This window comes from Vidua macroura, chromosome 3 (genome assembly GCF_024509145.1).
Source record: "Vidua macroura isolate BioBank_ID:100142 chromosome 3, ASM2450914v1, whole genome shotgun sequence".
Classification (NCBI taxonomy): domain Eukaryota; kingdom Metazoa; phylum Chordata; class Aves; order Passeriformes; family Viduidae; genus Vidua; species Vidua macroura.
The window spans coordinates 73,518,816-73,532,753 of record NC_071573.1 but is presented as its reverse complement, the minus strand read 5'-3'; the positions used below and the strand labels follow the sequence as shown (position 1 = coordinate 73,532,753).

The following is a 13,938-nucleotide window of genomic DNA, read 5'->3' as shown; positions in this document are numbered from 1 at the left end:
ATGGAAATATTCTTGTTCATTCCTATTTTGTTCATTATCACTTAATAGTTATTCAGTGTTGCCTTATTGGAATAAATGAAATGAGTACCTAAAGGAGGGTTATATTTGCCAATGTGAATAAAGCAGACTTGAAGTTTCCCATGCATATAAGCTGGAATGACATGTAGTTCTGTTGCACATCTTTTCAGTTACCAGTTCAGAGAGGTTACAGCATTTGTAGCACTTTTATTGAACATTTCTATTGAGGAAAATAGACTTTTAAGCCTTCTTTAATAAATCCAAATTTGGTAAAATTATTATAAATAATAACACTAATAATTCGGACAAGGAAGAAATATTATCCTGAATGATTATATATTCCACAATATCTTTTAAATACAGAGTGTTTCAAGTGCTGTGCACAGTAGTTTCAAGTGAAGATTCAATTAGTAGTTATGTGATAAACCTAATTGTGGTATTTGGATGCGGCTGGTTGGTGAATTCCTTTACTAAGACAGTTATTGCACATTTTTCCTGTAAAGTCCAGAAATATTTTTCTAGTGTTATATGAATATATTGCTAGGATGCTGTGGAGTTAAAATTTCACTTTCAAATACTTTTAGTCTTTATGTAGATATTTGAAATTACTTTTGCTAGTTGTCTGAAGAAAAAGTGTTCAATTCTGTAATTCTTTTATGGTAAATGACCCTGTAGATGTTCTTTGAGAATAATCCTATGCAGATTTTAATTAATTTTTGGAAAAGCAAAGTAAATGTTAACAAGTTAACAAAATGCATGATTCCAGTCCATCTTTTCCCATCTTTCAGGAAAACATGTTACTACAGCTCTCACCTGTATTTTGGCCAATAATTGAATTTGGATTTACTGCAATAAGACTCAGTATTACAAAAACAAATCTATGAATTTAAAATAAATAAATTTTAAAAATACATAAGGTGCTTTACAGCATTTTTCTATAAGCCTAAGAACAGAGGTGGAGGTAATATTTCCATAACAATGGACATATTCCAAGTAGTGTTTTAACTTGTTTTGCTTTTGTGGGTTTGAATAAACTTAAAAATTTAAATCTTACAGAAAATAGCTTAGGGAACTTCTGATCAGAAGATTTCTTTCTTTCATGAAGACTAGAATTTTTTTTATTATGTTCAAATACAGAAATATGTGATAGGAAAACTAAGTGAAAAATGAAAAGAGGAAAACTGAGACAAAACAGTTTCACATTCTTGTATGGGGCATACATTTAAGATTTATCCAAACTGAAACACAGTTGTACTCTTATTTCAATATTACATATTTTATCCTCTGGTTGGGAGAACACTGTGAAATATACTTGTGATGTCAGTCCCTTTTGTGCTTTGCTCTGCATCACACTCGGTTCAAATATTACTGTCTTGATTCATTTCAGCTTCCATTACAGAGTTTTCTTCTCTCTTGCACTCTTACCAATTCTTTTTTTTTTTTTTTAAGCAAAAAATGAAACTCTTTTTGTTTCCAAGAGTAAATGTGCTAAGCTGCTGTAAATTTCATCTGAGCATGTTCATTTATGCATCTTTTCAAGCTAAGTCCATTTTGGAATTGCTAACTTGTTCTGTTGCTTCTTTTATCATTGATTCTGACATCTTTGACAAAATCTTTTATCCTTTGACAGTAGTATAGCTCTTTTTTTCACTCTTCACCCTCATTAGACTTTACTGCTCAGACATCATCCACTTGAGAGATCATATTTCATACAATTATGTTAATTAATTTGGACTGTTAATTCTTATTCTGTAACTACTGAATTAATGCTAAAACTTTATGAAAATGTTCAAAAAAGCATTTTAGAAAACAGAAAAACAACATTTCAAATCAGACATATTGTAATAGAGCATTTGACATATATAAATGTCAAATGTAGCTGGAGACTAGAAAAAGATGGCAAATCTAATGTACCGATAAGGCATAATGTTGTCTTAATTTTCAGCATTTCCTTCAATTATGTTATTTTTTCTTATATTTTCACACATAAGATGCAAAGGTGAGGAAAGGATGGACAGGACTCTGAGTTTGGTTTTTTCTTTTCCTAGCTGCATCTGATAAGTACTAAGGTGGCATGAAAAAACATTTTATAGTGATCTTCAAGACCAAAACTGAAGGTTCCATGACCTGAAGGTCTTTTCAGTTCAGAAGGTCTTTTCTGAACTTTAGTAGCACACTAATTCTTTCTTGTGGAACTGTGTGGGATGGGGTAGAGGGCTTTTTTCACTGCAGTACTGCACAGCCTTTATTAGAAAAGAATTGTTACTGGAAATAAGCTGAATTCGGATTGGCTATTTGCAGCTATAAAATATGTTTACACCCATGCTCTGATGTGCTTGCTTAGCATATTTAAGGAAAACAATAAAGCTGATTATTGCCTTGCTCTTCAGTTACAGCTGGTTATGCTGAAATAGCCGTACAATGGATTTAACATTCTGATGCTTAGACCCAAGATGCAGAAAAATTAGGTGATATGCACAGTATCAGAATAGAAATCTTGACTGTCTATGAAGTTAAACCTGGATCCATGGTTTTCTTGTTCAGTGATTTTTTTTAACCCTAAAACTAGTCTATTCTATATATGCTATTTTAGTAATTTCAACTTCAATATTAGTCATGAATATAATTTAAAACTAAATAATTGTTTTAAAATTATTATTTTTTAGTCTAAAATAAAGGAAGATTGGGATTTTAGTTAGGCATGTTTTTTTTTCCTGGCCTAGTCTAGACACTTGAATTTTTTTTCACAATAAGATTTGTATTTACGTGCACAGGTGTATGTAATTAAGAAATATAGTTCTGGCTTTTTTTTTTTTTTTTTTGCTTGTTTGCTTTAGAAGGGAGAAATTTTCTCAGATACTGAGAATTGGAACGGGCTGCCCAGGGTGGTGGAGTCACTATTCCTGGAAGTTTTCAAAGAAATTACTTGGCACTTAGTGCTGTACTTAGTATGGTGGTCTTTGGTCAAAGGTTGGGCTCTGTGATCTTGAATAATGTTTCTATGATGCTATTCTATTACACAGTCTAGGAAAAAAGTCAGAAGAAAGCTACCTAGCCTGAAATGTTTTTTCTGATAATTGGCATGGTTACCATCCAAAAGCTGGTTTTTGAAAATATTTTCAGTAGGAAATAATTAACTTTTATTTGCCCTCTCATACTCAGTGGTCCAGAACTGGCTTTTCAGGGTGACTAAAATTTTTAGTTAGTGATATGCTCAGAAGAACTATATTACCTAAACCCCCCAACCTTTCCTTCCCCTCTCCTCAAGAATCACAACTTGATCAAATTATTTTTTTTATTAAAGCATAAACTGCTGCTATGTAAATTCTTTAAATGTGTTTATATAGCTGAAAGGCCACATATTGGCAGTGTGGAATTTGGAATGAGTTCCTTAAGATATGATAGAACATGTCTATATATTCTAAGGTTATTCTGAATTATAAGCAATGGTTCTTTCTTCTCTGAGGAAGAGTTTGGCGAGTAGTCACACTGTATGGTTTGATAAGAAGATAGGGACATAGGTAGCTGGATATTGTGCTCACTTTATACATCTGCACTTTTTCCTCCAGAAGGAAATTATGTCATACAAATACACCTCTAGAATCCATTTGAGCATGATGGTATTGGCCATCTTGTGTATTGGCTTGTCCTCATGAATCTAATTTTTAAATTTTCAACTAAAGACATTTGAAACCGAACAGCTATACTTTTGACAAAGGGCTTGTTAAATAGAATTTTCTTTAGCAAAGATTCTTTTGAAGTTATTTACCAGACACATTTCATTCTTTATACTGATTGTTTCCCTTGTAGAAGTCACATTTAACAGCAAAATAAGTCAACATAATATTAGATATCCTTGAGCTCCTCTTCATGTCACTGTCACTAATCATAGCACATTTGCAAATAGCATCAGACACTAATGCATTAATATTTGTAAAATATATACATGCATACACATGTACTATTGTGATTGCTCTCCCATCCTTTAACTACAAGATTGAAAAATTCTGCTAAAATGTTGGACTCTAAAGCTGTTAATAAGAAGCTGCATTAATTATGTTTACTGTGAAAAGACAATTGTTTTTTTGGACTACATATCTTAGAACTTTTTCCATTAAAGACACCATTGCTACTATATTTAAATGGGATTAAATATAACTGGTGATCATTTTAAGGATGTTTTACACTGCTGGAATTGAGTAAAATGATCTTAATTTAGTAGAAAAAGCTTACTATGAATAAATATGAAAGGTCCATCAAGCTGTCTTTTTCCTTTGTCTCTATTTCCTCTGTGCCTTTTCTTAATGCTGTTGCTGTATTAGATACAACAGCACAAAGAACACAGAACAGCCCACTGTTTGAGAGACCCTACCCTTTTTAATAATTTCACTAAAGGTGTTTTTTTGTTTTTTTGGTTTTTTGGGGGTTTTTTGTTTGTTTGGTTTTTTTTTTTGTGTGGTTTTTTTTTTTTTGGGTTTTTTTTTTGTTGTTTTTGTTTTTTGTGGGTTTTTTTGTTGTTTTTGTTTTTGTTTTTTTAGTTGAAGATGATAAAACTAAACTTTAGAGTTCATGGGTAACTTCTGCGAGTAATTTTGCAGCACTTAACTGTTCCTGTTGATGTGAAACATTCTATAAGTGCCAATAAACCAGCATTCTCCTCCCTTCTACCCACACCCTTTTCAAACCCAGTACACAATGTGATTTTTCTTAGACATAACCAAAAAAACCGGGCAGGAGGCTGTCAGGGAAGGAGAAGAGTACAGAGAGGTGTGAGAAGAAACAGCTTGCTAAAAATAGAAAGACTGCTTTCTGGTGTTTCTGCAAAGCAGTATATTATTAGTTATGAAAATTTTGACATGTTAAGACAAGGAGTAGCCTTTAAAAGAGCATTAGTGTTTTCTTACAGAAAAAGGTTGATGTGTTCAGCCTATTGCAAAGTGCATTTGCTTGCATTCTTCCTGTGCAGCACAAAGGCAGCATTAATAGAAATGATAAATAGTTTGATGAGCAGGCCAGGTGGCGCAGCAATGGCCTGCAAGACTGCTGAGCTGGACACAGGTTTTAAAACAAACTTGGGGTTCTTGCTTCCTGGACTGGTTGAAGTTGAACATGTCGAGGAGGTAATGTGATTGATCTCTTTGGAGGAAGATGCCAGCTGGAGAGCTCACAAACTGCTCCTTCAGGATTCTCCTTAACGATGAATTGATGGCAGCTTCTGAAAAGAGTTACTCACACCGCACTCTTCCCAGCCATTCAGAGGTAGGGCTCTATCACAGTGGCTGCTAAAAGAAGGAATTGAGAGTTTGAAGGGACAGGAAAAAGGTGTCCCTGGTGAAAGAAAATGCAGGAAGTACTTTCCCAAAATGCAGCTATTATGTCTATACTGTTGTAAAATAGATATTTTTAGGGGCTTATACACACAAAAGGTAGTATTCTGGGTTTTTTTAAGTTTTTTTAATTTGTTTTTTTTATTTTTGTTTTGTTTTGGGGTTTTTTTAGGTTTTTTTGTTTGTTTGTTTTTTTAGGGTTTATTTAGGTTTTTTTTCCCGTTACACTCAGATCTTGTAAATCCTAATAAAATAAGAGGTCACCTTTTCATCTGAGGACTGCAATTCATATTATATTTTAAATCAATTATTTTAAAATTATTGTAGACAAATGCTCAATTAAAAATATTCTACATCTCCTCAAAATCATGATGAAGAAAGGACTTGTTTTGTTTTTAGCTTCATAGTCCTTGTAGTTCTTGAATTATATTCCTCCCTTCATTGGAAATTCTGATTCCTCTTATAAGCTACATATGTGTCCTTTTGAAACTGTCCCTTACTGATTCAGAAACTTTTATTTCTCAGTACATGACAGCTTGTTACTTTTATCCTGCATAACCAGCTTGTTATGACATTTCCTCTGACGTCAGACAACAGCAATGAAACTGTGGTATTATCAGTAGCTCAAGAATCTTAGTCAATGTGTAAATATGTTTGTTTGACCTAAAATGACCTCATCAATACGCACAAAAGATAGAAGGGTAGAAATTGCATCCCACAGACAAACTGTACATAGTAGGAACAAGCAATCTTCTTTGAGTCTTAGGAATCTCAATCATCTAAATGGAGAAAGTGAAAAAAATAGAAGAAATTTTGGTAACATCTGAAAATGAAAGCAAACAATAATTTGTCTCATTTCACCTGATGTATTCAGGACTAAATGTTAAAGAGACTAAATAAGGTAGAGCTCATTTTTTGTTACTCCAAGGCATTAATTTAAAGCCTTTAAAATTTGATATCTGATAGCTGTGAAAAATTGAACTCCAGATTGTTACTATGAAGATAGGGGCACAATTTGTTTATATTCTACTTGTATTGCCTGGTTAGTCCTCAACTGTTTAATGATCTGATCACCTTTTGGCCATTGCTAATGCAGAAACTACTCCTGCAGAAGCAAGGATGTTAGGGTGCTCAGGGGAAGAGATCAGTGGCAGCCAGGAGTTGGGAAGCAGTTACTGTCCATAGACGAACAACGCAAGGGCTGCAGTTTACATGCAGGACCTTGTTCTTTTGCTTTATATCTTTCCAGTGCTTAATTTTTAATTGGTTACGAATAATGACCCACTGTTCAATATTTAATCTAGAAAAGGTTTTGTTTGTGTATGGTGGTGGTTTTATTTGATTGTTTGTTTTTAGATAAATTATTCTCTTCTTCTTCAGGAAATTATTTTGGTGGGTTTTACTTTTCAGTAAAACTAATTTATTCTTTGCACACTTTTAAAAATAAAAATGCTACATCCCAAATGGTAGATACAGAAGGAAAACTCTAGCCTTTAATTAGTATTTAACAAAGCCAGCTTTTGAAGTGCGATCCAGAACTGGAATCAGTTCCCACTGATCTAAGTTCCCACTAATGCCTGAATGGAGAAATCAGGCATTTTCAACACTTTACCAGAGAAATAAAAAGTACCAGAGTAAGGTATGCTCAGCACTGTGTGATATTTTTTTTGTTCTGTGAGGTGTTTCACTGCAGCAAGGAGCTGTAGGGTAACTGTGGCAGTGGTACTTGCCACCCGTGACACACCTTCACAGTAGCACCCCACACCATGCACTCTCCTCAGAGTCACGTGTTGTCACTCCCTTGCAAGTGAGGGGCTTTTGTTTTCCCAAATCAGCCTGTTGAGAGCCCAGCAAGCTGGAAGCTGTTGAACATATGCCAGTAAAAATTTATTCCTTATAGTGGGTGGCCAAGTGGACCACTGAAGTGAGTAATTTAGTAGAGTGGAACATGTTTTGTTCCCTGCCATAATCCATATCAACTTTACAACTTTACTGGTGGCTGGAAACATGGTGAAATATATATGTTAAGATATTAAAAATGGAAATATGTACTCACTGTAACTATTACTAAAATTAAATATTCTGCTACATGTAGGAACTATGAAAAATATTACACATTAAAAGTTTAAGGTTGCTTTTTATTTTGCATCGATGAGGACAGGAGAAAAAACATAGCTTTGAAAACCCTGGAATTTGCTTGTGTCTCAGATTTAATTTATCTTAAAATATATTTTGAGAAATCCCACTGCTTACTATTTGTAATTGACAGTTACTGAAGGCATAAATACTTCCTGTGCTTCCCTGCACATCTGTACTGCCCCAGCACTGAAGTCCAGTCAGTGCGTTGAAGAAATGTTCATTTGCACGTTTTCTTCCCCACATTCTCACGTTCAGGTTTCTTTGGTAACTTTCTACCTTTTGTACTGCCTTCCAGTGTGGAACTTTGTTTATTCCTCATCATTTCTCATCACTTCTCTATCAGGTACATAGGTAAGGCTGACATTATCACAGCATTCTCCTTGTCAGCCTTTAATTGCTCTAGTTCCTGCATCTGTAAAACTCAAAATTTTGGAATGATTTTTTTCTTTCTCTGAGGTAATCCAATAATGATAAGATTTATGAAGATTGCAAATTTATTTTTTTTAATGAACAGCCCAGTTAGGACCTTTAAGGACTTAGGTTCTTGGGTAATGCTCTGGAACAAAACAAAGCTTGGAAGTTTTGAAATTCTTGGGTTTCACCCACTGCTGTTTCTTGAGGTTATCACGGTTAGAGCATAGAGCTTATAGCACCAAGGTTGTGGGTTCAGCTCCTGTATGGGCCATTCAGTTAGGAGCTGGACTTGATGGTCTTTGCGAGTTCCTTCCAACTCAGAATATTCTGTGGTTCTCAAACTAATTAAACTATATGCTCACTTCACTAGGGTATTGGAAAACATTTACTTCAAAAACTCTGTAGGCAAAAATACACTTCTTGTTGTTCTATAACAAATCTTGGACCTAAAGTAAAGGACCAAAACTGTATTGTATTGGTGCAAGGAATGGGGATAGATCATGGGACCTGGCAATTCGTATTTTCTTACATTTGTTTACCAAAATTTAGTAATCTAAACTTGCTGCAGAAAAAAAAAAAATCCCTTTTCCCTTTCTTTCTATCCCATTTCAAAGTTTCTTGACAGTTTCCATCCCACCTCTAAAGATGTAACAAAGTTGATTGGTGTAACACCTGAAAATATGCTTAAAACATGCATATTAGGGACTCTGCCCTTTTGAATAAAGAATGTTTTGAAAGAACAGTTTGTAGTCAAGAAAGACCAGTCAGTCTTCCCTTTAACATTCAATATATTAAAAATACTCAGTACTTGTACAGAAAACTTGAACATCATGAATCACTGTAATGTTTCATGCAATCAAATTAATTTCAAAGTCACTTCCAAAAACATAGTAAGTTTTGTTCTGGAGTGGTTTTAATTCCAAAACTGGCAGAGTAGTGTAAAGCTACTTCTGTTTCTTGCTGTTCTTGAAAAGTGATTCAGTATAGAAATATGAGAACAGATTCATGTGAGAGTGTTCTACAGTGCTGAAATGATTCACAACTTTGTATGTAAACTTGATTTATTAATTATCAGTATTAAGTATCAGTTCCAACCAAATGAGAAAGGAAAAAAATCTGGAAACTTTGAATGCTTATAGTATGTTCTCCTGCTAGCAGTTCAGGTTCCTGTTTTGATAATTTTCCCAACTCCTGTTTTCTTTAAGGTCTCATTCGATTACAAGAGCTCATCAAGGCTCCATCACGATACAACCTAAGACTTAAAATCCGTCAGTTACCGGCTGATACAAAAGATGCAAAGCCATTGCTAAAGGAGATGAAAAGAGGCAAAGAATTCCATGTAATCTTTGACTGCAGCCATGAAATGGCAGCAGGCATCTTGAAACAGGTAATCCTCATTCTGCTTTAGATGTCTTAATCTTCTTCATCCCTAATAAATAAAAGTATTATCCAGACCTAATGGTATTTAACAAGCAGGGAAATTGTATGTCAGTTTTACTGAGGCCTTACTGAAAATCAACCAAGGATTGCAGAGGCAATTTTATTGGTGACACAAAAGGTAGGTGCTTTAATTATGCTTTTATAATGAAAGAGTTTAAATAATTTACGTTCAAGAAGAACATGAAGGCATATTAGTCTTTCAGCTATGAAGAACCAGTACTTTGGAGAATTGATGCTTAAAGCATGGTTTTAAATGCTTGCTTAATGTTATTTTATACATCAAATCTTTATGAATGTATGTATTTATTTATTTCTATATTTGTTTTTATTTTTTGAGGCCTCTAGGTTATGTATTCCTAATCAGATAGTGATAGCTGAACAGTATGTTACCAACAGACCACATTAATGTCTTCCATTGACAGGACAGAATTCATATCTTAGAGTCATATTCTCTTCGCATTAATAATGGAACTGCAAAACACCTAAGTACATTTGGGTTGATGCTTTGAAAATATTGTGTGCAGGTGAGATGAGTAGGTGAGATACAGCAGAATTCCAGATATTTAACAGATATTTAAATTCCAGATATTTAAACTGAAGATTGTCAGAGACAATCTTCCCTGTAATTTTTAAATTAAGCTACGACTTCCAATAAAGAGAATAGGAGGAATACCTGAACCAAAGCAGTATTCTACACTTCTAATGCACAGTTTTAGTGACTTGAATTCAAGTTTATATTATGTTTGCTAGAAAACTGTAAGGTCTAAATTGAAAACAGAATGTATTTGAGAGTTGGAAATATGCGTCTCATTAGAGGTATTTACAGGTATTATTGTGGGTATAATTAAAATTGCTAGTAAGCCTACATGTATAATGCAATTTCTTTTCTTTATTGTTCATTGATTGAAAAACTTTTATTAGTTCCTAGTAATTTTAAACATCTTCTGGTGGTTTTTTCTAAACATAAGCCAGCCTAGTTATTCTAGTTGTTTAGCTCAAATCACTGAATGTACATTTAATTATTTTAATTATTTAAAACCTAAACAATGCAAATGGGAAATGTAGGCAATATTAAGCTGCAATACTCACAATAACTCCATTGAGATAAATTACTTATACAGGACCTAGAAGTTTTTAGGTAAAAAACCTTTTATTTCACACTATACAACATTGTGAGAAATGTATGAATAGAGGGAAAATGGGAACAAAATTAAAACCATTTTATCTTTAATCATTTTCCCAGGATTCAAGAGTGAGCATTAAGCCTCTTTAAATCAAATAGTGAACTGTCTCATCAATGCACACTGCTCATCCTAAAGACTACAGAGGGAAGATACAGAAAAAATTATTTCATGAGTGTTTAGTTCTTTATTCAGATTCTGCAGATTTTTACTTTTCCATTCAGGTCCTATACTGCAATGCTTTAAATATGCCCAAAATTTGTAGTTTTGAAGCTGAATGTGAGCACTTGCTGTTGAAATTGACACAAGGGGTGTTGAGAATATATTTATTATTTAATATTAATATTCCAAATATAGTGTTTATAAGTGATTATTGAAAAAAATCTTTATATATCCATTTCTGAATTATTGACTGATCAGGGTTTTTTTTCCTGGTAATAGAGAGATGAATCTTGGGAGACATGACAAGGAGTTTCAGTTTGAGAGGATGACTGGAAAGATTAACAGTGAAGCTGGTGGAACACAACACAAGTTTAAAATAAAGAAAACAAAGTACCTTGGAAACCTAGTGAAACAGCAACTACATTTTGCTGGCCAAAAAACACATAATGAAAAGTAAAAAAAAAAAAAAAAAAATCCCATCAATCAGACAAACATACTTAAATTAAGGCGAATCTCATTGTTAGCTACATCACCAGGCAACCAGGGAAACCATACATAATTTAAAAGGTTAGGGAAGCGCTGTAATAATGAGAACAGAGAAATTACAATGTTTGAAGAGAAAAAAAAAATGAGATCTTTAGAGAAGTGAGAAGGTGAAGGAAGACCTGGAAAAGAGACAGCATCATCACATAGGAGAACAAGGAACATGCGTAGGATGTTGTGTAGGGATCTTTTGGACTATGAAAGACTTGATTAGAAGCAGCTATGATATAGGTGACTGCAAATGTATTACACATATAGAGGAAGATACTTTGGTTTTATTAAAAAAAAAAGTTCTTATAAAAGCTAAGAATGTTTGTAGCTGCAGACTTAACAAAGTTGCAGTATTTCTTATGGGAGCATGGTTTTCCTGTGTTTGAGAATTTAATTGCTACTGGAACACTATACTCTAGTTCTAAGTACTGTTGTGGAATTTTAAGTAAAGAAGTATAGGCATTCTTTGGAAAAATAGTGGGTTTTTTTTTTCAAAATCTTGTTTAAATATTATAAAATCTGATATTTAGATTAGTTTTAGATTTTTTTCTTTCAAAAAGATCATATAGAGTATTAATTTCATCATTTTTCAGACACTGACACAAGTAAAAATGCTCCCACAGCCTTCAGAGTGCTGACAATTCTTTCTAATACAAATTCTGGTATTGTAGTATAATTGTGGCCTTTGGTGTCTTTAAGGAGTCCATCTGGTAGCAACTTGGCAGAGGATACTTTTGATAGTTCCTGAAAAGGAAGAAAATACTAAGACAAATTTTGTGCAGACCATGAAGATAAATGCTTTTCCAGAGAAAATGCCCTTAATGAATAAACATGATGAAATGTAGTTTTTATCTACAAATATTTTTTTAATGCAGTTGAGTGGAAAGCATGAACTCTTAAAATGCACAACTTATCAAAAACGACTTTGTATTACATAGATAGCAAGAGTGATGAAGGTACTTGAGAGATACCTGAATTTATAAAGTGATTCCATTAATATTTGTTCATTTTTATTTAAGTATTATCTCTCTTGCTGTTCAAAATGTGACTCAAGAGAATGTTTTTCCATGGTTGGAAAAATGTGCACATGTATAATGTAAGCTTGGGTCCTTCTTTTAAATGCATGGTATTGTTCATCAAAATAGAAAAAATTTCGTATTAGGTAATTCATTTTAAAGGAAGGGTTCAATAATGAATGAAAATATTGTAGGCTCAAATTATGTGTTGTAACTTAATGTATCTATTATTATGTAAAAATACAAGCCTCTTTCACATTTACTGCACTAAACAGTCTAATAATATTCTTTCTATCGGAAGATCTGGTTCATAAATTCCTTTAATAGTCAGTAATCTTCTCTAACTGCTAAGAAATGACTTGCTTGACCTAATTTTAGCATAATTCCAACCCTATAGTCTCATCTTAGTAGTGTTCTTTTGCAGTGTTTCATTTGCCATGTGAGTGTGATAAAACTGTATTATGTGGCCTCAGAAACATTAATCTTTTGTTTATTTTTTTCAAGGCTTTAGCTATGGGGATGATGACAGAATACTATCACTATATCTTTACCACACTGGTAAGTGGCTTGTGAAAACATAGTGATGACATCCAACAAAGATGTTACTTTCCTAATTATATTACTTAACAAAGTGGAAAAGGTCTCTCTGGAATGGGGTGTGAGTGCAAGATGTTTTCTTTGCTGAGTTTTCTTACTTTCAGTGAAAACTCGTCAGGATGGTTTAATTATTGTTTGACAGTGTGCCCTGAAAACTGATAGACCTGAAAAAAGCATCTGACAGTAGCACTGCAGCTTTTAACTATCAAGAAGGCTTAAATGTATAATTCATAATTCATTGTTTATTTTATGCATTTTGTCCTTTTTGTCTTTTAGCTGTTTGTATGTGAAGATTAAGACACTTTAAAATTTACTCATATATTCCATATTTTTAATCCAACATTTTACAGGGTACTTCTTTTCTGTCATATGATTCATGAATAATTTGGTGTGAATCTGAGCTGTATTTTATTTAAGAATTCATATGAGCTTTTTAGGCACATGAATTATGCAATATTCTTTGGTGTCCACTGTAAATGTAACTTAGAATGAATTTGAACATTCTTGGATCTATCATTTGAAATAAATGAACATTTAAAATGTCAATGCTCTTACAAAACAAACATGTATGTCAAGACCTTTTTCTGTGCTCACCACAGCCTAACTAAGAAACAGTTTAAAAGTCGATGAAAATTGTTTCTTTGAGTACTATGCTGTCCTTTGGCATTGAATTTTCACTCTTAAAACCCTGTTTAAAAATTAGAATTTTCTGTCATTCTTATTTACTTATTAAAATATTATATTTTCTGTGGAGACAAGAGTATTATATTGACTTGGAATTATCAAGAAATAATTTACTGTGCACAAACATATCAGAGATTTTGATTTTGCAATGTAGCTCTGGAGCCCGCATCAGAATTTAGTTGGTTTTATATATTAATTGCTTCTTGACATGGTGAAAGTTCTGTCAAATAAATTTTCCAGTCACAGTGTTTACCGCAGTCTTCTGTGTAATCTCCTCTTGATTGATTCAGGATGTAATGCACTGGCTCATTAATACACTGACCTGTAATAAACGCATAAGAATATTGTGTATATTTATTACATTCCAGTGTAAACATGAATGTGTTTGGATTAAAAAATTGCATTCAAGGTTCTGACTTTTTGCAC

The 13,938-nt window shown here is 33.2% G+C and overlaps 1 protein-coding gene across 1 annotated transcript in view; it reads left to right on the top strand.

Moving 5' to 3' along the window:
• The window catches only part of GRIK2 (glutamate ionotropic receptor kainate type subunit 2), a 356,820-nt gene that overhangs the window by 131,158 nt on the left and 211,724 nt on the right, over positions 1–13,938 (top strand). The window contains exons 5-6 of the mRNA XM_053973181.1: positions 9,104–9,285; positions 12,736–12,789. Of these exons, the coding sequence (XP_053829156.1) occupies positions 9,104–9,285; positions 12,736–12,789 (236 nt within the window). The remainder of the gene's footprint in view (positions 1–9,103; positions 9,286–12,735; positions 12,790–13,938) is intronic.